The sequence below is a fragment of the Callorhinchus milii genome, unplaced genomic scaffold (assembly GCF_018977255.1).
Source record: "Callorhinchus milii isolate IMCB2004 unplaced genomic scaffold, IMCB_Cmil_1.0 Scaffold4, whole genome shotgun sequence".
NCBI lineage: Eukaryota > Metazoa > Chordata > Chondrichthyes > Chimaeriformes > Callorhinchidae > Callorhinchus > Callorhinchus milii.
Genome location: NW_024704745.1, coordinates 50,876,867 through 50,903,216, shown reverse-complemented (window position 1 = coordinate 50,903,216; position 26,350 = coordinate 50,876,867). Strand labels below are relative to the sequence as shown.

Genomic DNA, 26,350 nt, shown 5'->3' with positions numbered 1-26,350 from the left:
ACTATTCGAAAAGAGAAGAGATTTTCTTCTGGGGTCCTGGCCAGCAATGCCCCAGATTAACTTGGTCATTTAATCATGGCTGTTTGTCAGATATTGCTGTGTACAAAGTGACTGCCTCGTTTGCCTACAAATATACAAAGTCACTAAAGTTTTCCAGTAAAATCTTGTCTCAACAATGTGTTAAGGCATTATATCATATGTATTAGAATCTTTTTTGATAGTTATTTTCTGCTAGCATGGGCCTTATTTCAATATGCATATAATTCACATCATTATGTCCACTTTGTCTCCACAAACAGCTTCTCCTCCAGCCTCCGCACTGTCTTGTGTGGTGTTCCTCAGGGGTCTGTCCTTGGTCCTCTCCTATTCAACTTGTACTCACTCCTTCTTGGGGACATCATCTGCAGACATGGGGTTAACTTCCACATGTATGCGATGATACCCAACTATATCACTCTGTCTCCACCCTCGACGCCAGGACCACTGCTGTCCTGACAGAATGTCTGTCAGACATCAAGTCCTGGATGAGAGCTATCTTTCTCCAGTTGAACATCAACAAGACCGTGGTCCTCCTGATTGGCTCCTGCCAGCGCCTCCACACCTCAGGCACTGACAGCCATGGATGGTGACACTCCACCTCACTGAGCTAGTCCAGAACCTAGCTGTCTTGTTAGACCCTCAACTGTCCTTTCTCATCCACATCCATGCCACGACCTGCTATGTCTCCCCCCACCTCCGCAACATCGGCCAGCTTCGCTACTGCCTCACCCCTCAGGCCATTGAAACCCTCATTCACAAGTTCAGCACATCTAGGTTCGACTAACCCGACTCCCTGCTTGTCGGCCTTCCCAACTCTTCCCTCCATAAACTGCAGATCCTCCAGAACTCTGCAGCTCGTGTCCTCTCCCGCACCAGGCTCCATGACCCCATCACCCCCATCCTCGCCCAGCTCCATTGGCTCCCCATCCCTGAGATGATAGAGTTTAAAATCCTTGTCCTCACCTTCAAGGCCCTCCATGGCCTTGCCCCCTCCTACCTTTCCAACCTGCTAACTCCTTATTAACCTGTCCGCTCCCTCTACTCAGCAGGCTCTGACCAACTTCACATCCCCGCCTAGCTTGCCTCACCATCGGCGGTCAGTCCTTCGGCATCTCTGCCCCCACCCTCTGGAACTCCATCCCATATTCCCTTTATTTTGCTCCCTCCCTTGCCTCCTTGAAGGCACGTATCAAGACCCTCCTCTTCGACCATGCCTTCGGCCACCAGCCTACCCACCCTGCCCTCCACCCTCCCTGATCCCAACACCCCACCGGGTTGAAATCCCTCATTGTCCACTACTTTGGACGTCCTCGCGACGTGAAAGGCACTATACAAATGTAATTTTCTTATTGTTCATGTATGAAGATAGGGATGGTGAAGAATAGCTTGGCAAATTGAAGGACATTTCTAGGAGTAACACACTTGTTCTTTGTTCTTAGCAATTCTATGACTTGCAGAAATTCCATTCTAGCTGTTTTTATATAACAAAACTGCATCAAAAGAGAACATTACATAATTCTCTTCAAAGTGGGTCATGAATCCAAAAACCCTTTGAATCATCCACATGTAGAGTTTGGCGGATGGTTTGAGTAGCTGGCTCTGCAGTTTTTTTGAATATATGACGCATGATCATTTCTGAAGTAAAATAATGGTGTTAACTAGCTGCTTTTGCATTATAACAAATGCAAGGAACAATTATCTGTCATGCAATTTAAAAAGATTTTGGAGAATCTTGGGACACAAAAATGAACACGTAGAAACTGACAATGCATAAGAAGAAATATTTAAATGCTGATCTCTACTTGACACGTGTGTTATGGTGCAGATAGAAGCTGAGAAAGGCTGAGTCAATATTTCCTTAGAGAATTTCTAGATAGCAATGAAGGCAGAAATTCAATTTGTTTATAGAGACAAAGTGGACATAATATGTGAATATATGCATATTGAAATACCATGCTAGCAGAAAATAACCCACAAACATTTGAAATTGAGGATGAGAATCTTGAATTGAATCCAAGGGGGTGGGGAGCCTGTGGGGCTGAGCAAGGATAAGGTTCATGAGCTCACTATGGGAGATGACACAGGCTACATACTTCTGGATGGGCTGCAGCTTATGTAGGGAGGCCCTGGGGCATCTGGTGAGCATGACATTGTAGTAATGAAGCCTGAAGGTGATTAATTTATGTAATAAGATTGAATGTACAATAATGCTGTTTTCAAACAGAAATAAAGACTAAACACAATTACAACAACGTATGAGGATTGGAGTTTGGATAGCAATATTAGAAAGTTGACTAAAATAAAGTAGCTTTAGCGGGAACGCCAACAATGCCTTTTTAAAAAAATTATCTATCACAGTTTGGGTCTTGATAAAAGTGAAGAACTTGCCAATCACCCATATCAAGAAAATGTAAGGAATTTGGCACAAGTTTTTAAACTTTCTTGCAAGATTTCAAACCTTTTCTTTAAAACTAAATTTTCTGTCCTTTGAAGGTAGGCAGGTCTGAACATCTTACAGTGGAAGCCGCTTGAGCCGGACACATCAGGCCCAGGAGTTTTGTCCGACTTACTTAGTGTCTAAGGTTAATCGGCACCCGTCTTAAGCAGCTTCCACTGTAATACAATTGCATGTCAGGTTTGTATTGCATCCTGAATGTTCAACATTTATACTTTTGTTAAATCCAATAGCAAAAATGCACATTAGCCCTGCTTACAAATTACAACTGGAAATTTTGTTTCATCCAGCGCCCAGCAGGTTTACCCTTGAAAGCTTACTGTAAAAATGGATTTGGCGAAGCGAAAGTGAGGTACATAATGTGAAACATTCAAAGTCTTTCAAACCATAACTACAGGAAAAGAAGTTTGTGGTCAACAATATCTCAAAGGATTGAGGGAGATTGAAGGGTTATGTTTGAAAAAATTTTGTATATAAATTTTTTTATTCTGAGTTTGTTTTTTCTATATAATTTTCCAGCTACTTAGCTATCAGAATACTTTCCCTACCACCTCTGCACAGATTCCTTTCTCAGCTATCTCTCATTCTCTCTCACTGATAATCACTCTGAAAACATTGACAGTGGAAAACTGAGAGTGAATAATGGGAAACAATTCAGCAAAAATCATTGTTTCTATTATTGGAATTTGACATTCCTCAAGCTTGTATTATTGTATATGCACTTTATGTATACAATAATAAGCCCTTGATGTTTAGTATTAATGTATGTTAGCTTGCTGTGCCACAACTTCAATCTGACAGTTTGCAATCTTCACTATGCAAACTCACTGCTTGTTGGCCTCCCCAACTCATTCCTCCACAGGCTACAGATCATCCCGAACTCTGCAGCCCGTGTCCTCTCCCGCACTAGGCTCCACGACCCTATCAATCCCATCCTCGCCCGACTCCACTGGCTTCCCATCACACAGAGGATGCAGTTCAAGATCCTGGTTCTCACCTTCAAAACCCTCCATGGTCTTGCTCCCCCCTACCTCTCCGACCTCTAAACCCCTACCACCCTGTTCGCTCCCTCTGCTCAGCGGACTCCAGCCTGCTTCACATCCCATTAGCGGCGGGCAGGCCTTCCACCACTCTGCACCCACCCTCTGGAACTCCATCTTGCAGTCCTTCCGTGACTTTATCTGTCCAGCACCTTGGGACGTCCTCCCGACGTGAAAGGCGCTATACAAATGCAATCTTGTTGTTTTCAGCCCCTAGGCTCTGGAACTCTATCCCCCAGTGCCTTCGCCTTGCCTCCTCCCTTTCCTCCTTCAAGGCCGGTCTCAAGACCTTTCTCTTTGACCGTGCCTTCAGCTCCCCTCTCGACTATCTACCCCCTCCTCGCTCCCTCCCTTCCCTCCCCTCACCCTGACCATTTCCCCCCTGCTCGGGTCCTGACCCAACTGTACAGCGCCTTGGGACGTCCTCCCGACGTGAAAGGCGCTCTATAAATGGAATCTTGTTGTTGTTCAGTCAGGCTTATTTTGATGTGAAGCATTGGGAACATAATAATGAGCACGTTTTGTATTAATTTGAAGGCAAGTTCTCTGAACTGAATTAAATCTGGAAAATTCACTTTACAATATATTCTGTGAAGCACTTTGCAACGTCTTGAAGATGTGATAAGGCGTTATATCAAATGCAAGGAATATTACATTATTTAATTTACAAGAATTTCAAGTGACTGACTCACCATTTTGCACCATCACATATACAACAACAACTTGGATTTATATAGCACCCTCCACGCCGGATGGCGTCCCAGAGCTCTTCACAGTAACGGATCCTGGGGCCGAGCCAGGGGGAGGGGGAAGAAGGTGACCAAAGGCGCAGTCGAAAAGGAAGGTCTTTAGCTGAGACCTGAAAGTAGGAAGAGAGGGGGCGAGGTGAAGGGAGTGAGGAAGGGTGTTCCAGAGCCTCGGGCGTAGTGGCTGAAGGCATGGCCGCTGATGGTGGAGCGGAGGATTCGGGGGACAAGTAGGAGGCCATTTGAATAGTCCAGCCGAGAGGTGACAAAGGCATAGACCAGGGTTTCGGCGGCTTTTGGGGTGAGATATTGGCGGCGATGGGCAATGCGTTGAAGGTGGAAGAAAGTGTGTTTAAATAATGAGAATAACCACTGTGAAAATAGCCCTTTGGCCTCTTTACAACAATTTCTGATGTTTCTCTTGAATAGAATGCATTTAGTGCTGTTTCTGTTTCCAAAATATTCATCCATTCCAACTTCTCCATTTTTCAAACCTAACACTCATCCCATTATAGATATTTCCTTAGTGTCTCTCGCTTGCGAGGCGAGTCCTCTAACCACTGAGGCTACAGGACTTCAGTGCAGAGGAGTGACAATTCTGATCTACATAATGTGAAACATCAATTAATTTTAAATTGCCATTTATAGTATTTTACATGCACATCCCAGCAATGGAGAGAACAGCAGCCTCACTAGTGTGACTGCCCATCAATCACGCTACAGTGAACAGAGAGTTTTGAGGTCTTTTAAGTCAGTAAATGTAGTGAGTGCCTGAACACTATAACGACTTCCAGTTTCGAAACCATGTGAAATGCACTTTGCCTGTCAAACTGTTATCCCTTCATTGCCTCCTCTCTTCCAGTTGTGAGTCTTGCTGAGGTATGTTCTATGGGTGTCAGCAGCTCTTTTGTAGCTGTTAACTATTCATGATGTGTTAAGCGGACTGTGAATGGCAGGTTACTTTGACATGACAGGCACCAATGCTGGGACATGACTCTTATCTAAATTACACACATTTTCTGTCAATTATTGGTTTGCAATCACTTTAGACTATGTGATTCCAAGACCCAAAGTAGGTCTTGAACCCACAACCTTGTGATTCAGAGGCAAGAGTGCTACCACTGAGTCATCATGGCTAATATACTTTATTACCACTTTATTTATGAACTCTTAGGTCTGAAATTATTCACCTCAATAATGGTGTTCGCTAGCTTATAGCAAACCTTGTGCTTTGATCATATAAAGGATAATCCACATTACATCTACACCTCACAGTCCTACTGAGATTGGAAGAATGGCGTTTCAGAACAGTGGTCCAAAACTGTATGCTACCACTAAGTGGTACAGTAGATTGGAACACAGATTACTGCAAGTTACTGCACTGTTATTGTATTATGGGCAATCTCAGGTTTCAAGCTTTACAGTTTTGGCTACATTCCTCTTGTTATATGTGATTTAGGTTATTCCCAAGAGGCTGCAATATGCTACATGTAGTTAAGATTGAATTACACTGAATAGCATTAACCTGTACTCTACTTGAATTACTGTCCAATCAATAACATTTTATATGGTACTGAATTCTGTGAATGTGATACAACTTAAAAGCACACAATTTAATGAGAATTCAATGAGTATTACAGAACAACGTTCTCAAAAGGGCAACATGCACACTTGAAACAAGAGCTAGAACTTTTACAGCAGGTACTAAATGTACCCCTCACCCTAATATTCAGAATGTTACAGTAATCTTCAGGGATTCACTGTGCAAGTGCTGTACTGCACATGTTTGCATTACTATCCAATTTCTGGTTTTCAATTGAATGTTTCTTTCATTGGTTACTTTGCAGCTGAAGTCAATTACTTTTCTCAGTTTTGAGGGGCATTTACAAGTTTACTGCAAAGATTAACAATAAGTACAAAATGTTACTATCTTAGTAAATTGTCATCATCTAAAGATTGTAACCTCACAGTTTGGTCATTGTCCACCTAGAACCCCACCCCATCTTTTTACGGCTTTGGCTCTACAGACTTCAAGACATGCCTGTATCTCAAAAGTCGCATTTATGAGCCAGATAGGCTGGTCATCCATGAATAATACAGTGGATGCACAATGGGCCAAATGACATTCTTCTGTGCTGTAATATTCTGTGATTATAATAATCCTTGCTTTTGATATAACGCTTTTCACATCTTCTAAACTTCTCAAAGCGCTTCACAGAATATACTTTAAAATGAATTGACTGTATATTTGTAGGCAAAACGCGGCAGCCAATTGTGCACAACAAGCAGTCATGGATTGAAGTGACCAATTTATTATTGATTTTTTTCTTGAGTGATTATCACCAGGTGTGTGGAGTAAGGAAACTTGTCCAAGGTTTTGCCCTGCCGGGAATCAAACCCAGGTCTCTCGCTTGTGAGGCAAGTGCTCTAAGCACTAAGCTACAGGACTCCTGTAATGTTTTATTTGGGAATTTTTTTTAATGGGAATAATTTATTCAAACATTGATAAGTGACAAAATTATTTACTATGCAAATTAAACTATTACATGTATGAAGAGGCCTCATGTTTGGTACAGTTATTTTGATATCTATTAAATCCTTTGATGTGATCAATTACAAAGAGCGTTACCATTTAATATGCTCTACCAAAGCAGTAAGTTATTAATGCAATTAAATTTATTTAGGAAATTTAATTTATTCATGTGATTATCATCCACTGAAGTGAAGCGAGACAGACCAAATTCAAATTTAGGGTCCAAAGCAGTGTATTCTGGAGATGAAATAAGCATGTTCTAATAAGACTGGAAAATTATATTGATTATTTATAATATATTTCTTGCATTGTACTGTATATAGTGCCTACAATATTTAAATGTTTCAAAAGCACTTCACAGATAATTGCTGTCAAGTATACAGATCACTTGTGGGCAAACATGGTTGATCATTAGGTAATCCAGAAGAATGCAGGAAGATACAAGAAGGCTAGCAGATTGGGCATACAGATGGCAAATGAAGTACAATGTAGGAAAATGCAAAGTAATTCACTTTGGCAGGAAAACTGCTAGTTACACAAGTAGATAAGGCTATAAAAAGGCCAATGGAGTCTTGGGCTTCACATTCAGAGAGATATAATATGGAAGTGAGGCAATGAAGTTGAATTTATACAAAACCTTGGTTAAACCTCATTTAGATTATTGTGTCGATTCTGGTCTCAATACTAGAGAAAGGATATGGAACGGTGGAAAGAGTACAGCGCAGGTTTACGAAGATGATACCAAGGCTGGCAGGTTACTGGTATCAGGAATAGATGGGCCTAGAGAAGAGATGTTTAAGGTGGGCCTAATAGAAAGAATTCTAAAAGGGTTCAATAAGATTAACATAAACAGGCTGGTTCCACTGGTTGGGGAGTCCATAACAAGGGACACAAATATAAGTTAGCAACTAGGGGATCAACAAGAGAATTTAGGAAGAACTTCGTCACGCAGAGAGTAATGAGATTGTGGAACTCGCTGCTTGAAGCGTTGGTTAATGTCTTCATCACCTCCAGGCTCGACTATGCAAACCCCTGCTTGTCGGCCTTCCCAACTCCTCCACAAGCTGCAGATAATCCAGAACTCTGCAGCCTGTGTCCACTCCCGCACCAAACTCCGTGACCCCATCTCCCCCATTCTCGCCGGACTCCATTGGCTCCATATCCTTCAGAGGATCCAGTTCAAGATCCAGATCCTCACCTACAAAGCCTTCCATGGCCTCGCCCCATCCTACCTCTGCAACCTCCTAACCCCCTACCAACCCACCTGCTCCCTCCGCTCAGCCGGCTCTGGCCTGCTCCACGTCCCCTGACCCACCCGCCCCACCATTGCCGGGAGAGCCTTCAGCCACTCTGCCCCCAACCTCTGAAATTCCATCTCCCAATCACTCCTCCTCGCTCACTCCTTAGCCTCCTTCAAGTCCTGCCTTTTCGACCATGCCATCGGTCACCCCCCCTTCTCCCCACCTGACCCCACCTTAGGTTTGAAATGCTGTATACTGTCCAGCACCTTGGGACGTCCTCCCGATGTGAAAGGTGCTATACAAATGTAATCTTGTTGTTGTTAAATCAGATGGTATAGCTGCATTCAAGAGGAAGCTAGACCTTCATATGAGGGAGAGGAGAATAGAGGCTATGGGAAGGAGTAAGGACTGGTTGGAGCCTTGTGTGGAATATAAACACTGTCATGGATTGGTTGGGCCAAGTGATCTGTTTCCATGCTGCACATTCTTTGTAAATTTTTGTAAATCTTTGTAAATATGATTCAGTTAGTTCTGCATTTAATGGTTGTATTTTCCAGCAGAAATTGTGTCAATTTTTCAGACATGTCAAGGTACAAACATGTCCAAACTTCTTTAAACGTCATGTTCAATTTCTTTGATATTACTTTTTGTGGCATTTCAATCTAGGTTGCAAATGCCAAATAGGCACCACTGCAAGTTCACTTAATGGCCTTTCAATTATGATGATGCAGTATTTCTTTAAATGAAGAAATTTTAAACCATTCAAGCAAAAATATACTTTGACACATCCTAAATATGATATGAATACAATACATAATCTGCCATCAATCAAATTACAGCTAATTCCTTTCTGATGTCAACATAGAGCAGGGAACATGACTGCTCACTTATATGGTGACATCAGATATGCTGGACAACATATAGGAGGAAGAATTCAAGCCATAAATCCACCATAATAATACTTGCATTTAGTATAGCACCTGGAAAATCAAATGTCTCAAAGCACCGTAAAGTTTTTGTAAAATGTAATGATTATTGGTAGCTACGTTCGCAGATTCAGCTACATGCTAAGAATTCTCACTAAGAATTGTAGGAGAAATGTGGACTTCCAAATCAGTGTCACGCCATGTCATTGGGGATTGATCTTCCAAACTGAAAGTGAGCTTTTGCAGACAAATTTAAACCACATGATTTCTCCAATTGCTAAAGAATTACAAATATGCATCTGGAATGAATGCTAGGCAACCTATGATTCTAATAATGATCCTTACATGGGATATAGCATCTTTCTCGTTGGAAAGATGTCTCAAAACCCTTCAAAAGATACACTGTAAAGTGTAGTGTAAATGCAGGTGAAGACGACAGCAATTTGCATACAGAAAATTACGACAATAACTGTAATATTAAAATAAGATTGAAAACTGAAGAATATGTAATCAGTCAATATTGAATGTTCGATTAAACAAACTTCAAATATGTCTACATTTCCAAAGGTTGTACCAGTCATTTCATAACATACAAAAGGTCACTGAAGGCAAAATTGGCCTTTAAAGTTATCAGCACCAATTCTGACAAGACTGCCATACTGCAATAAATGGACTTAGTGATGTGATGTATTATCATACCATCTTTGTATCGTGCTAGTGAGATAACATTCACATTTACTGCCACTCACAATAATTTCCATAAAACAGCCTGTTTTTCATGCGTCACTCACCTAATCCTTTTTTCTTCAGTCTTTCTCAATGCTTCATCTCGGTTTAAAACTTCCAATATCGTTTGCTTCTCATTGTCCAACAAATACGACAAATTGATGATCTCAGTACTTTTGGACATTTTCTTCAATGCTGACGCCTGTTGCACTCCTGAGATTTAGTGTCTCTGATAAACAAAATTGTTTCAAGAAAAAACTACAGCTTGAGCAATCCAGGTAGCATACCAAATATACTGAACATTGACTCAAGTTGGAGGTCCTCCAAGAATGAACATGACTAATTGCATGATTTTGTCCAAAGAACAATTCTGGGAAATGTGTTTTCTTTCTACTTTTCAAGCATGTATGGATTTTGCTATTCTATCTTTGAAGAAAGATTTTATGAAACTGCTGTTGAGATTTTGCAACCTAATCAGTCTCTCCTCATTCCTATGAGCTTGGTCACTGCCCGTTTATCCTTCTGTGTCACTGAACAACATATTCATGTCTTTGTAGCTGCTTTCATCTTTGTTACTGAAAGAAAAAGAAAAAAAGTCACCAAAAAGAGAATTCTCATGAATACAGTTCATATGTACACTAACTCATTAATACATGTGCATATGTACACTAAAGTATAGCCAAGAAATAGTTCAGCATTTGGCTCCTCCATATGATTCAAGTTACCGTAAGTTCTGAATCTATCCAAAAGAGGTGCTAGGAAAAGGGACTGTAGGGGACCGAGTGAAAGTACAAAGAATGAGTGATACTATAGTAAGTCATTTTTGCAGACTTAATAGTTAAGAATGCCATGGAAACAAATCACCTACCTACATCCTTGCAACACCTGGACTTGCTGTGTGGGGAGGGGAGAGGTTAATGAAGTGGGTAAAGTAAATGTAAAAACAATTAGTGGGAAAAACAAACTAAATTGCTAAAAATGATCTTAACATTTTGTTGTTACGAATGGTAAGAATGCAAAGCTATGCCATCGTAATTTCTTACTATTATTGATGTGCTTCGTAATTCCTTCTCAACACACACACACAAACCTTTGTGATTCATCTACTGTTGTGCAGCCTATTTCCCAAGTGTAAATTGTTCGATTGCAGTATTTACTTATTTCATGTAAGCTCTGAGCAAGAATTCTCACCTTCTTACGCGTGCTGTGAAGCAAGATATGTGCATTAGGTTGGTGTCGATGCCTATTGTAAACCTCTGTCATATTTTGATGCAAGTCAACACTCTACCCAACCAGCAGGTTAATAACTTCTGAAACTAACTCAGATATACATAGGTAAACTCAGCACAATTACTTTTAGTTGTGATCAATCTGACCTTAACTGATTATAGCCTTCTAACAAGGTACTGATCTACCTCAAGGCTTATTCCAGTAAGCGCCTGAGCAAATTTCCGATAATCACAGAAGCAAATGTAGCTCTAAATAGTGTTTAGAATTCATGACTAAGAATGCCTGTAAGGATGCTACGTCGAGAATCTCAAATAAACAAAGCATCTTATCCCTTCATAACTGAATTATTGTTAATTTTCTAGCCATAATTTCCTGAACAAGGACTTTCTCAAAAAGAACTTCCACCTGACATTTCATAGGGTGACACTTCAATGCAGTGTTGGGGGTGTGCTACCTTGTTAGAGGTGCTGTCCTTCGGATTAAACCGAGGAACCTTCAATCTGTTCATCTGGATTAAAGATTCCATGACACTCCAAAGAGAAGGGAATTTCTTCCAGTGTCAAAGCCAACAATTCTCTAAATAAAATTGGTAATTGAATTCATGGTTTTTAGTGCATTAAATTGTCTGCTGCTTTGTGTCTACAAAATATGCAGTCACTACACATTACAGGAAAGCTTGTGAAGGGTTTTGTGACATTCTCCTGACACAAAACGTGCTATATTAAATGTAACTATTATTATTACAAAGAGAGCTAACCATTCTTATTCATCTGTCTAAAAATATTTTTTGCTGATTTGCTATTATCAAAATAATCTAATATTCCATTACTTTCAGTATATGGTTTATCCAAAATAGGTAAGAGGACAATTTTCACTACAGTAAATGCAAACATTTCTATGCTGACATATCCAGTAGGAGAGGTTACGAATTGTAGCAATGCTGCTTACACAGCATTTAACAGATCAAACCAAACATTGTACCATTTAATAAATTTAAATGAAAATCAAGTTAGGTTTTTATTTTGAATATATTTCACAAAAAATAAATATCTGACAAAATAAGAATCAAAATCAATTTGACTGATTAAAAAAAATCTTAAACATTAAATTTACATAAATTTCATATAGATAAATATTATGACTAAAAATTACCTGCAACATTTGACCCTTTAGGAAAAGTTACTGTAAGTCACCAACTTTACAATCGAGCCATGGATGAAATAAACTTTTTACTAATCCTCTCTCCAATTGCTTGATTTTCAACTAATGGTAATCTTCTCACTTGGCAGAAAGGTGAACTGTGGATGTTTGCTATTTGTCTAACTAAATACTGCAGCTTAAGGCTATGACTCATCCTTATCCACCTGCTGCCTATCACATGCAAATAGGTGCACCTTATTTACTTTTCAATTTCAGTGTGGATCATTTGAATAGAAGTCTGATAAATAACAAATAAGAGTTACATTTATAGGCCTTGTGATATTTATCAAATTGAATGGGCCAGAAGTGGGCCCTGACCCCCCACTCCCCAACCACCCACACAGCATTCTCAATGGTGAAGTCCATCAAGAGTTGTTCGAAGTGAAAGACTGCTGACTTACAGATTGCAGGCTTTGATTGTCACTTGATGAGATACCAAGCAATAAAAAGTCTTTATCCTGCTAACACTGAATACTGTTGTTCCAGCTTCACTGTTGCTACTCTGGTTGTACTCCAGTTTTGCACCATCGCTTCCAGCCTTCAAAACCTTAGCAAGAAGATCTCTTTGATCATGGCTTTTGGTCAACGCCCTCAAATTCTCCCCTCCTTTCTTCACTGCCCATGAATCACATAATCTTTGTAAAGCATTTCACGACATTCATAAGTAAAAGGCACTATACAAGTGCAAGCTGTTAACGTGTTGTCACCAAGAGTGGTCAGTGACCAGATACACTAATTAGTCCATTTTCTTGTAATTTAGAGTCACTTTTGCTGTATATTTGTTTTCTCGGTATTTTGTGATTTTCTTATAGAAAATTATAACATAGTTGCTTAGTAATTGTAACATTAAAAAGAGAAGCTATTAAACAAAGTGCTTAATGCAAAGTTTGTTTGGCCAACAGAGGACCACCATGTATCATAGAGGTATTGTATTGATGCTTAGTATTGATGCAACACCGTGCATCAATACCATCTACATGCTCCCCCTTGGTGATGTCATCCGCAGACATGGGGTAAATTTCCACATTTATGCGGTTGACACACAACTCTACCTCTCTGCCTCCACCCTGAACTCCAGGACTACTGGCGTCCTGACCGATTGCCTGTCTGACATCAAGTCCTGGATGAGGGCCAATTTTCTCCAACTCAACGTCAGCAAGACCGAGGCCCTCCTGATTGGCTTGCGTCAGCGCCTCCACACCTCAGGCACTGGCAGCATCAGCCTCCACGGCTGCACACTCAACCTCACTAAGCCAGTCAGGAACCTGGGTATCTTGTTTGACCCTGAACTGTCCTTTCTCCCCCACATCCGCGCCATGACTGCCACTGCCTACTGCCACCTCCGCAATATTGCCAGACTCCGCCACTGCCTCACCCCTCAGGCTGCCGAAACCCTCACCCATGCATTCGTCACATCAAGGCTTGGTTACGGGAAGTCCCTCCTCATCGACCTTCCCAACTATTCTCTTCACAAGCTGCAGATCATCCAAAATTCAGCAGCTCGTGTACTCTCACGCACCAGGCTCCATGACCCCATCACTCCCACCCTCGCACGACTCCACTGGCTCCCAATTCTCCAGAAGATTGAGTTCAAGATCCTCGGCCTCACCTTTAAGGCCATCCATGGCCTTGCCCCTTCCTACCTCTCTGACCTGCTGACTCCCTACCAACCTGCCGACACCCTCCGTTCATCGGGCTCTGGCCTGCTCCATGTCTCCCACCCGACCCGCCCTACCATCGGTGGCCGGGCTTTCAGCCTCTCTACCCCCACACTCTGGAACTCCATCCCACGGTCCCTTCGCCTCGCTTCCTCCCTTGCCTCCTTCAAGGCTGGTCTCAAGACACCACCCCTCCCCCATGCTCGGGCCCCGACACCTGACTGCTCAGCGCTTTAGGATGTCATCCCTACAGCACTCTATAAATGTGATTTGGTTGTTGTTGTTGTTGTAGTGGATGGACAAAGCTTGAGAACTGTCACATTTTGTAGATTAAAACAATAATTCTGTTTCTGTTGCCTAAACTGTGAACTATCATTTTGAGAGCTGTAAAATAAAATAAAAACATGATAGATGTACATCATACATTGTTTTAGGAAATGTGAAGTTTCTATATATTGGTTGGTATGCACTGTATTATGTACAAGAGCCTGTTTTATGTCAAACGTGTAGCATTTTACTCCTATTCACTAAAAAACAACTTTTTGTAATTCAATCATAGGAGAGGAATGTGTGTCTGTCATCATGAATAGATCATTGTAGACTTTTACAATTTCAATCTTATTTCTCTGCTTGCACTCTATTTATTCTCAGTGCCCTTTCTTCCTAATTATCTCTCTCTCACCCCCTCCATCTTCATTTTAAACAACTCAATAAATTTTGCCTTTATGAGGCTGTACATTCAACATTGTGTGATTGTGTGCAGTTTTTCTTGTTTATTTTCTGGCAATATTTTCTGGTTTCATTTTCTGGAGTAGGTTTATGGTGGCTATGAGACAATGCAAAAGATAATGAATCCAATGCTATGAAAAGCTCACTGATCCATATAAAGTGTGCCAGAACATTCTTGTCTATCGAGTAAACACCTGCCTTACTGGATTCCAGAAACCGGATTGAATCCGACACTCAAAATATATATTAAAAAAATTTCCATGGGCCTGTGTGCATGTAGATTCCCGCTGAACCATCTCTCCTATCTCATTCAGAAACCTTACCATCCTTGCCGACCTTCACAACAACCAGGGATATTGATTTTGACTCCCATTGTTTAAGCAGAAGATGGTTTATTCACTGTCTTCTGCTCGTGGGATTCAAACAATTACAATGCTGGTACCAACATTTACTGGTAATTTTCAAAAAGATCTGGTCTGGTGAGCCAGAATTTCTGGCTAAATGTAATTAAGTTGATGGTACCAGGGGTTTAAGTGTAAAGTAAAACTGCCTGTAAACCTATCAGATAACCTCCTTGACATTGGCTTAATAATAATTATTAATCTTTGAATTTGATTTAGCTCCTTATCATGTCATCGAGATGTCTCAAAGGGCTTTGCAGGATATACTGTAAAGTAAATCGACTGTATATTTTGTGGGTAAAACGTGTCAGCTAGTTGGCTTCTATTATTTTGTTTATTATTATTTTGTTAGGTCTAATGAAACATCTGTATCATGTTTTATACATAGCACTTCATGTCATTTAATTGATGTACCCACTTCTCAAATGCATTTAATTTTACTCAAAGCTCACACTATACCCTCTAGTTTATTGACACACAGAATAAAACTCAGGTATATGTACAAAATAACAAACTATTGAATAAGTACCAATTTGGAGTCAATGTTACCTGTTCAAAGGCATCTTTACATCTTTCTATTTCAAGCCACAACTAGGAATTCTGAGACTTATAGGAATAAACCTTGGTTCAATTTTCTCAGCTGATGATAGTTGTGATAATTTTGCTTGGAACCTCAAAATCACCATTTATAAATTTGGCAACGTTGTGCTGAAGTAAATATCCTGTTTGGTCTTAGGTAATATTAACTGTTGAATTTACAGGAAAGAACGTAGTTAAAGAAAGGAAATAAATATGTTGAAAAGATAAATAACTACTCCTACAAACTTACAACAAAAATAACTTCCATTTATATAGTGCCCTTCACGCCAGATGGCATCTTAGAGAGCTTAACAGTGGCGGAGCCCGATACCGAGCTAAGGAGGAGGGGGAAGGTGACGATAGGCACAGTCGAAGAGGAAGGTCTTCAAGCGCGACCTGAATCTCGGGAGGGGGCAAGGCAAAGGAATTGAGGGAGAGAGTTCTACAGCTTTGGGGTGTAGTGACTGAAAGCACAGCTGCCAATGCTGGGGAAGGTCAGGAGTACAAGGAGGAGGCCAGAGTCAGTCGACCAGAGGCATTGGATAGTAGTGTAGGGAGAGAGCAGGTTGGACAGGTGGGGGATGCCAGGGCGTGAAGGGATTTAAATACAAGAGTGAGGATCTCAAAATGACAAAGAGCCAATGGAGTTTGACAAGCACTGGGGTAATGGAGGGCCGGAGTTTAGTGCGGATGAGAATGTGGACAGCAGAGTTTTGAATTAGTTGAATTTTGTGATAATGGAGCAGGGAAGACTGGCGAGGAGGGCATTCAAGTAGTCAAGGCGGGAGGTGACTTATTGCCAAATTATAGCAGATACAAAATGTAATGGCAAATTTAACATTTAAATTCAGGTCTGAGTTTGAGTTTTAAAAATAATTTATTTTGTACAGTAATGTTGCAGAACATTTTCTATTGTGATAATTCCCTGAAATTGCTCTGTACTTCATGGTTAACAGTATTTTTTAAGCATTTGATCCCCTCCCCCAGGTGGGATGTTTGGATTCTTCAGTGTAATTTGTCACAGTCCACCTGAGAACAGTCATATCTCCACAAACATGTTGTTGGGAGTTGGTGTTGTTCCTGCAACTCATCGCAGTCATTAATGAAGCTTCACAAGCCCCTCAGGCTGCTGAGCATGTGCACAAGAACAAAACAGCATTTATTGCTCACATATGTCTTTAAGCTACAGCTGGGGTGTTGTTAGTTTGCCAAATCTTAGCAGATACAAAAAATAATGCGAAATTAAAGTTTGCCCTTTGGAAGATTTTGTGCAAGCACAGTATGATTAGGAATATTTAGTGTCTCAAGATAAATTTGTTGAACTGTGAACAAAGCAAATTAGATGGAGTGGAGTGTTGACAGGGAATGAGATGGATTCTCTCAGTTATTTTCTTGATATGCAAAGCGTCACTTGAAAGGAAAACAAAATGGTTCTTTTATAGGAAATATAATCAGATCATAAAAATCGTAAGGATTCAATAGTAGTACCAGCAGTAGTGTCCTACATAGGGAACTCCTAATCTCAGCTAGAGGATAAATACTTCCTTTCAACACTGTCCTAGACCACTGCTCATAGCACTTTCTCATTGTGCCAAAGCAATACGGGCTTGGTACAGTGAAAACTCTCGTAATACTCTTAACTGCAAGCTGGAGTAACAATGCTCCTATTCAATTATACTTACTGGGGTCTAATTTACAAGGATCCCAAACTGAATAGTAAAGGGCAAATCCCCGGTACCTAGATAGGTCTCAGGCCAACCCTCTGCAACTCCACTCAGATGTTTATTTCCTGATGGTCACAATCTGGCTTCATAGAAGTTGAAGCTGAAATTGCTCAATCCCAAAACCCATGAGGCAATTTTACTCAGGTTGATACACCTCGTCTTAATTTTACAATTGGGCATCAACGGACAGGCTAATATGGGGTTATGAAGTCAGAGAAGTAGGGGGGAGCAAGACCGTGGAGGGCCGTGAAGGTAAGAACAAGGGTTTTGTACTCTATTCTCTGAGGAATGGAGAGCCAGTGAAACCAGGCAAGAATGGAGGTGATAGGTTCCCAGAGCCTGGTACAGGAGAGAACACAAGCTGCAGAGTTCAAAGCTATCAATTTATTCATGATGAGAAGACTTGCAGTGGAGGCTGTAGAACAACTGTTTGAAGCTGAGTTTCGAGGGGATGACTGAGGGCAAGGTGACAGCATAGAACAGTCCTTTTCCTTAATCTTCTTTTATCTTCTATCTACCTTCTTCCATACTAATAAAATGCCAATGTCTGTCTGCGCTTCAAGAAGGATCTCAATATCCGATTGACGTAGAGACATGATTTGTACCTCATCGGAAAGGTCTTGCACCTTGGAGTGACATGGGCATATTGGTTTTTGGGTATGTCCTATCATTCATGAGTTATTTTCAGTTTTACGTTTTTTACTGCAGTTACACCTGGTGGTTGCCAAGTCAAAATGGTGCTGTGGCATCGCATGTCACAGATCACCTATGCATGTACGCACACACTGCAGTTACATCTGGTGGCCACGCCGGCTGACTGTGGTGCTGTGGCATCCTGCATTATAGAACACGCACATAGCCAAGCGACGGAAACAAAATAAAGAACACCGCGGCAACAACAACAAAATTACATTTTTAAAGCGCCGAGTCCTCCCACAGGAGTCCTCTCACAGAAGTCCTCCCAGCTGAGTGGAGGCTGTAGAACAACTGTTTGAAGCTGAGTTTTGAGGGGATGACTGAGGGCAAGTTGGCAGCATAGAACTTGCTGAAGATGAAATGTCTGTCTGTGTGTCAATCTACATCCTGCATTGGATCCTTTAGTTGCAAGCGTAGCTGCAACGGGCACAGTTAGTAGATTGCATATATCTGGATATAATGTTGCTTCCATTATAATGGCGTCTAGTTTACAGCAATTTGTAATGCAAGTTGTTAATTGCCTCCATGCTGCATATAACTAGAAGACATTGTGTCAACCCATGAGAATGCAATCTACTTCTGGATCCATCAGATTGGGGTTCACATAGGATGCAGTTCTGGTTACCAGCAAGATTCGTCATTTGTGACATAGAATCTATACTAACAACCCTGGTTAGAAACTGCTGCGTTAGATCCCATTGCATAGATAGGTGGGTATATGAAAGAGGTAATGGGTGTACATACATGGCACTATATTTACACTGCTATTATCTCTTCTTTTGTTTTCCTTTACAGATGAAGCTGAATCATGTGGACTAAGTGTAAGATCGCACATAGAGGATATCCACAATCTACATCCATTTACCTTGTGCATCAAACACAGTGGATTTTCTATCTAAAGATGCATCAAAAACATTGTTACTTTTAGTAATCAGCTTATGATAGACCCTTTATGATAAATATGTGAATGCAAATCTAAAAAAATTTAAAAATTAACAGAACACTGGTGATAAAGCATTATTTGTTCTTGTGTGGGAAACACTGGCAGTGAACCATTTAAAAGATTTTTTTCACAAAGAAATGCTTTTGTTGAAGTGTGTGTGCAAAGGTCACAAAATAACAATGATGTTCAGCTGTTCCAGCTCTCTTCTGTGTATTAAACATTTCCATTGCTGTAGAGAATATATTACAGATGCATTGTAATACCACTCTCTGTCCCTGTTTGTCTTTAGTTTCATACACCTACCCCCTTACATTATAATCCATGGAGAAAAGATCTTGGAAGCACATGGAATGGGGTCAAATTGACTAATAAATTCACTTTCCTACCACAGCTCACAGTAGTAGCTGAGTAAATGTTGTCTTTTGCCCTGTTTTGGTTCCAGACCTTGTAGGAATGATAGGGATACTATAATAATAATCCTTGCATTTGATATAGCGCTTTTCACGTCGGGAGAACGTCCCAAAGCGCTTCACAGAGCACACTGTAAAGTGAATTGACTGTATATTTGTGGGCGAACGCGGCAGTCAATTGCGCACAGCAATGTCCCACAAACAGTCGTAGATTGAAAATGACCAATTTATTATTGTTTTTGGTTTTGGAGGGATTATTATTAGGCGTGTGGAGTAAGGAAACTTGCCCAAGGTTTCACCCTCTGCCTGGAATTGAACTCAGGTCTCTCACTTGCAAAGCGAGTGCTCTAACCACTGAGCTACAGGACTACACTCCTACTAATGGGGTGTACCAACGAATGTCTGGGGCCACTTTAACCACACAACACCCATCTTCTCATCTGTATTCTGAGCTGCCCAACTACGATGATAAATGGAAATGAAGGACACACACAACGCAAATCAAAAGCAATAACCCAATTTACCAAAAATGGAGATACTGTACTTTGGCAATTAATGCTAAAGTAATTTAACAGCAAGCAATTTTATTTGTTTCTTGATAAATATGTTTTCCTTTGAGTTACATTTTTTTATAAAGAAACTTATATTTTTGCCCCCCTAATTGCTGAAGTGAATGGATTGAAATAAACCATTCTAAATCTAAGAATATTGACGATACAGATAAGAATAATAATCAAAATACAAAACTGCGGCTTCACAATTACCATTGGTTGTAACTAATACCTGAAGTATGGTAGGTCATTGTAAGCTTAAAAACAATTAGGCAGTCATCCAAGGAATGTTGCTTTTTAACTTATAAAAATGCCCAGAAAGCTTCCAAATCTGTAATTTAATGGTATTTCTCACAAGTTCCAATAAAACAACAATTCAGGCCTTGGCTGCAATCCAAAACAAATACTGGCATGTTGAACCTCAGGATAGCTATTGCATATAGCTTATTTTATTACAGCTTAAATAAACCCTTCGCAGCAACACGTTCTTACATTAATTTTTTTTAAAACTAGTAAAATGATAACTGTGCTGTAACTCTGAAATGCTGAGCTAGGATCATGTTGTGGAGCACACACTGGGATCATGCTGTTGTAATAAACTCCACAAACTATTTTCAACTGCTTGCAGCCAGAACTCAGCTGTTGATCTTAACCCTTTAAGTACTTCTGCAGCACTTTCCAGATCTGAAAACTATAATAGTTAAAGTTTCTGCTTATTTGAAAGATTATTAGTGAAATAAACTTGCATGTGAATACTGTATGTGGAATATATTGCAGTAAAACAGTCAACACTATGTTTATCAATTCCTTTAATAACAGTCAGAGATATGTGCCTGTTTAAAAACAGGATTTAAAGTTGCAGGTATAAGGAAGTAGAAAAAACTATTGAATATGTTCTGGAACACTTGTTACAGTGGGATTATCAATCCGGGAATATTGGTCAGGATTAAACAGTATAGGTTCAAAAGTTGGATTGATGTCCTGGAATGACATTTGAATTGGATTTGAAATTTTCTGTAGAATATTACCTCCCTCGGGAGATTGAGTGGGTTGGGTTGCTCACAAAGCACAGACAGTAGGTGAAGGGCGTGGAGTTAATGGGTTAAGTTTTTGTTTTGTAACATGAAATCATGTGCAAAATTAAGATGAGGAATATTAGTGGTAAGAATTGGTAGCATTCTTGTTTGTGAGTTAGAAAGTTCCAGGGTTTGAAGCTGACACTTCAGTGCAGTAATGAGGAGAGTGGCATTGATGAAGGTACACCGTCCTTCAAGTCAGGTCCCATCTGCTTGTTCAGGTGAGAAAAAGAAAATGGAGTCTTCCATGTAAATTGGTCATTTTATTTTTCAAGAGCTACCAAAAACTAACTTCAAAGCTTTTAAACTGTAAGATCTGTGTTTTTTTTAAATCAAGTATTTTCCATTTACTTTGGCAAATGGCATGTGTGTGTGTGTGTGTTTGTGGGAGGGGGAATTAGTTATAATGGTGTTTAGGATTTCCATAAAGGATTCCCTGGTGGCCTAGGGGGGTAAAAGCACTGCCCGGGGATTAGTCAGCTCCTCACTAATATAGAATCATGTAGCACAGAAGGAGGCCATTCAGCCCATCGTGTCTGTGCGAGCTCTTTGAAAAGAGTTATCCAATTCAATCCCACTCATCCTGCGCTCTCCCCATAGCCCTGCAAACTTGTTCTCCCCAAATAATTATCTACTTCTCTCTTAAAAGTTATTATTGAATCGGCTTCCACCACCCTTTCAGGCAATGCATTCTAGATCTGAACAACTCGCTGTGTGAAAACATTTCTCCTCCCCTCCGTTTCTTTTAACAACTATATTAAATCGGTGTCCTTGGGTTACCGACTCTCTCGCCAGTGGAAATAATTTCTCCTCGTTCACCCTATGAATCCCCTCATAATTTTGAAAACTTCTATCAAGTCTCCTCTTAATAATAATAGTACAGTACTAACATCAATTTGAATCCTGCTAGTCAGTCACTTTGCATTATATTGCGAGGAATTCAAAAAATTACATTATAAACAAACTTTGATTAGATGTCAGGCATTCATCTGCGCCTTGCAGTTTCCTTTCCTGTTCTCTTGCCTGAGCATTCTTAGCTTGATGCCAATTCAATAGGATATCATTCTCAGAATATTTCACAGGAGGAATGTGTGTTGTGTGTCACTTCTCTGCAATGCCCTCAAGCAAGATGTTTATCATCCCCTCTCTGTTTGGTTGTCACCTTGAACAGGACACATCAATGAGTCCAGGTCCTGAACAAAAGGCGGAACAACAACAACAAATTGCATTTATATAGTACATTTCACATTGAAGGATATCCCAAGGCACTATATAAATGCAATTTGTTGCTGTTGTCAACAAACTGTGTGGAAAGAAAGGGAACAGCTTTGGGTTTTAAACTGCAGACAGTTGGACCTCCTTATGTTATGTTACTGTTTTTGTTAGTGCAAACTAACGTCCTTTTCATTCTTATCTCGACATCAGCTACAAGTTCAATAACCAGTCACAGAGTAAAATTGTAATATGTTACAATCGTAAAAGATTCACACACAGAAATGTAAAGTTTTCTGAGAAACATATAGAAAATATATATATATAAAAATAGATAGTTTCAATTAATGGAATCTGACAGCATAGATGCAGGACATTCGGCCTATTGGGCCTGTGCCTCTTTGAAAGAGCTATCCAATTAGTCCCATTTCCCCCACTCTTTACCCAGAGCATTGCAAATGTTTTCCATTTAAAGTATATATACAATTCCCTTTTGAAAGTTATTACTGAATCTGCTTCTGCCACCCTTTCAGGGAGTGCATTCCAGATTGTAACAACTCAGAGTGAAACAAATTCTCCTCATCTCCCCTCTGGTTCTTTTGCCCCAGAGAGTGTCTGTGCCTGACATCTGCTAAGGGATAGTCTCTACCTGACATGAAATGTTTTGGTCCCCCAGGTTTCTGGTTATACTGGTAGCAATATAGTGTTTTAAATGTGATGTCAAAGGAGAAGTATTATTCTTTGAATTATACTTCCTTCTGTCCTATTATTCTTTGAACGTACTTCCTTGTCCAGTATCATTCCATTAACAACTAAAATGTCAAGTGTGAGGGGAATTTTCTGAATTAACTGGATGTGAAATGGATGCATTCAGTACAACAGGAAGTTTTAAACTTTGAAGCGAATATCACAAACTGAGGACTTGCAGCTGGTATTAAATCAATTCCTTATTTATTATTACATTGGACTGACACTTCAATAAGAACTGTAAGAACTGGTCTGTTTTTATCGAATGGCCTTGTATTGTCAATTGAGTTTAAAATGGGCCAAACGTTTTTAATGCAATGCCAGTACGGGTGATGCGACAACTGACAGTAATTGAACCAATGGGCTCCAACAATTGTAAGCTTTGGGAGCAAACATCAAGCATTTTTAACCCTGTGAAACACTTGACCTCGACCACACAGTGGGTCTCACTTTATTGAGTACTGTAAAAGGTTTAGAACCACAATCCTGTAGTTTAAATGCCTTGAACCAGCTCCATCCAGACATCATTTAAGGCTATTCAATTTTAAAAATGATTTTTTTTCTAACTATCCCTTCTTTCAAAGTGCAATCAAACAATGCATACGTGCCCTCAAATTATACTTTTACACATGATGATGTTTCATTTAGTAGGTTTGGCACATTTTAAACTTGATTGATCATAAAAGCCCATTCGACAAAAACAGACTAGCTCTTACTGCAGTGTCAGTTTAATGTAATAATAAATAAGGAATTGATTTAATGTCAACTGCAAGTACTCAGTCTGTGACATTCGCTTCAAAGTTTTTCTGTCGTACTGAATTCATCTATTTTACATCCAGTTAATTTGGGAAATTCCTCACAGACATGACATTTTAGTTGTTAATGGAATGATGCTGCACAAGGAAGTACATCAAAGAATAATACTTCTCCTCTGGCATCACTTTTAAACATTATCTTGCTATCAGCACTATCAGAAACCTGGGGGACCGAAATATTTCATGTCGGTTAGAGACTGTCTTAGTAGATGTCAGTCACAGACACTCTCTGTGAGCACTTCCATTGACAATGGGGATTGACATAATTTTCATTCCCAGAGCAAATCTGTAGCTGTCAATCATTAAACTCTGGACAAGGAAATGGCAGGACACAGCAAGACTGAAGTACTTAATGACTGTCAGATTTTCAGGATTGATGCATAGTGTTTTTATAGAAATTACTCCAAACACTGTGAAAATTTTCAACAAATTACAGGACTGTAAAATTACACAAAATTAAACAAATTACACAAAATTAAAGTTGACAGGTTTGAACAAATCCCACAGCACATCTGAACTATTAATACAAGAGATTATTTTCCCATCATTCTATGAGCAAAATGAAGCTCTTAGTCTTCCCACTCATAACATGTGAAATGAACAGCTCTTGATTTCCTGAATTCATCTTGATGACATAAATGTGCTTCTCCACTTAGCAGAAACAACTCCACAAATGGCCAATTAGATGAAAGCACTGTCAGAAAATTGCAGGTTCGAATCACGGTCTGTGGGTTAGCTGAGCTCAGGTAGGGGCAGCAGTTGGGAAGCTACAGTTGGTTTCAACTGCCTCCAATCCAGGGAAGGGTGTCTGTTACAGTACTCACTCCCAATTGCTAGCTAGTTAGTTATTACCCCCTGCTGCAAAGTATTTGTGTGGATAGCAGATAAGCTCAGGATCATTGAATCAATAATAATCCTTGCATTTGATATAGTGCTTTTCACATCTTCTAGGCGCTTCACAGAATATGCTGTAAAGTGAATTGACTGCATTTTTGTGGGCAAAACGCAGCAGCCAATTGCACGCAGCAGTATCCCCAAACAATCGTGGATTGAAGTGACCAAATTATTATTGTTTTTTTCTTGAGGGATTATTATCAGGCGTGTGAAGTAAGGAAACTTGCCCAATGCTTCACCCTGCCGGGAATCGAACCCAGGTCTCTCGCTTGTGAGGCAAGTGCTCTAACTACTGAGTTACATGACTCCATGCTCCATAGCTAACTAGCATTGAAGCACCAATGGAAAATGGCTATTGATTGTCCACTATGGATTAGGTACCGGGGTGCAATCAATGCCCTTTGAACCTTACCTACAAGAAAAAAAAACCTCAAAGGTTTTGTAGCAGGGAGATAGAAAACAAATAAAAGGGCATGCTTACATTGTTATAAGGTGTAGCTCTATAAAAAAAAATAATAATAATCATTGCATTTGATATAGAACTTTTCATGTCCTCTAGATGTCTCAAAGTGCTTCACAGAATATACTGTAAAGTGAATTGACTGCATATTTGTAGGTGAAAAGCGGCAGCCAATTGTGCACAACAGTGTTCCACAAACAGTCATGGATTTCATCTATCTATGAAATTAAGATGAAAAACACTGGGTTTTTAAATTTACTTGCAGTGATTTTTGTTTGCTTACAAAATACAGCCACTACACTTCAGTAAATCTAGTGAAGTATTTCGACGCAAGGATTAATTATTGCTATTTAGAGGTGCACAGAGCTCAATGCATTCCACAAACCAGGGAGATTTTTAAAAAAATGAATCCCACCTTAAAGAGAATGTCTTAATACATCTTTCATTACAGGAAGTGTGTTACAGTTTATGAATGCAATAAATTGGTAATGTCCCAGCATGTTTAATTTAATTCTAATTTAATTAATTCAAACTCTAGGTTCTGAGGAAGAAAGAGCATGAATGCTGTCAGATTATCAATGTGATGGATACAGTCGGTGTTCTCGGTGTTTGATGGTTTGAGTGCTCCAGAGAACTGTTGCAGTTAAGGGGATGTGACATACTCAGACTCGCATTCAGAACGACATAACAAATCCAATGAAGTTCTCAACAATTTCTTCAGAGTATTAGGAAATATTGCACAGCTGGAATTCTGCGTTAAAGCAGATTACCACTTAGAGTTCAAAATACTGCAGATTCCAGAAAAAATACAAGACTCTGAATATTCATCAGGAAAGAGGCATCTACCTGATAGAAAACAAAAAACTAACGGTGCGAAAATAGTGAAACCAGACACTTAAAGCCAGCTCTTTGCCACATATCCTGTTTTTACCAACTATTAGGCAAGTGATTAACATTTTAGTTATATTTCACAGAAGTGGCATCATTATTTATGATATGGCATAAACTAACTTACTATGAACCTTTTTCTTACCTTGTTCATGTTTGGGGATTATGTTTTTTTCATTAATATGTTCCTCATGTACCTCTTTGACTGCACAAGAGACATGCTCATCACTAAAAAAAAGAGAAAATACCGAGAAAGAAAAAAAACTGCAAGTGACAAAGCTGTTATTTCATAACAGATTCAGTTTGATAATGAATTGCTAGCAAGTGGTCAAGGTTTAGAGAGAAGCAATATATGAATAAACCAGTAATTTTTACACCTAAATATCATAAATATTGTGCTATCTTGGATTTTAGAAAATTCCAGTGTGCAC

At 39.8% G+C, this 26,350-nt stretch overlaps 1 protein-coding gene across 1 annotated transcript in view; it reads right to left on the bottom strand.

Moving 5' to 3' along the window:
* The window catches only part of sytl5 (synaptotagmin-like 5), a 52,262-nt gene extending 42,284 nt beyond the window's left edge, over positions 1–9,978 (bottom strand). The window contains exon 1 of the mRNA XM_007901404.2: positions 9,772–9,978. Coding sequence (XP_007899595.1) covers positions 9,772–9,890 — 119 coding nt within the window. The 5' untranslated portion in view covers positions 9,891–9,978. The remainder of the gene's footprint in view (positions 1–9,771) is intronic.
* Positions 9,979–26,350: the final 16,372 nt, after the last annotated feature.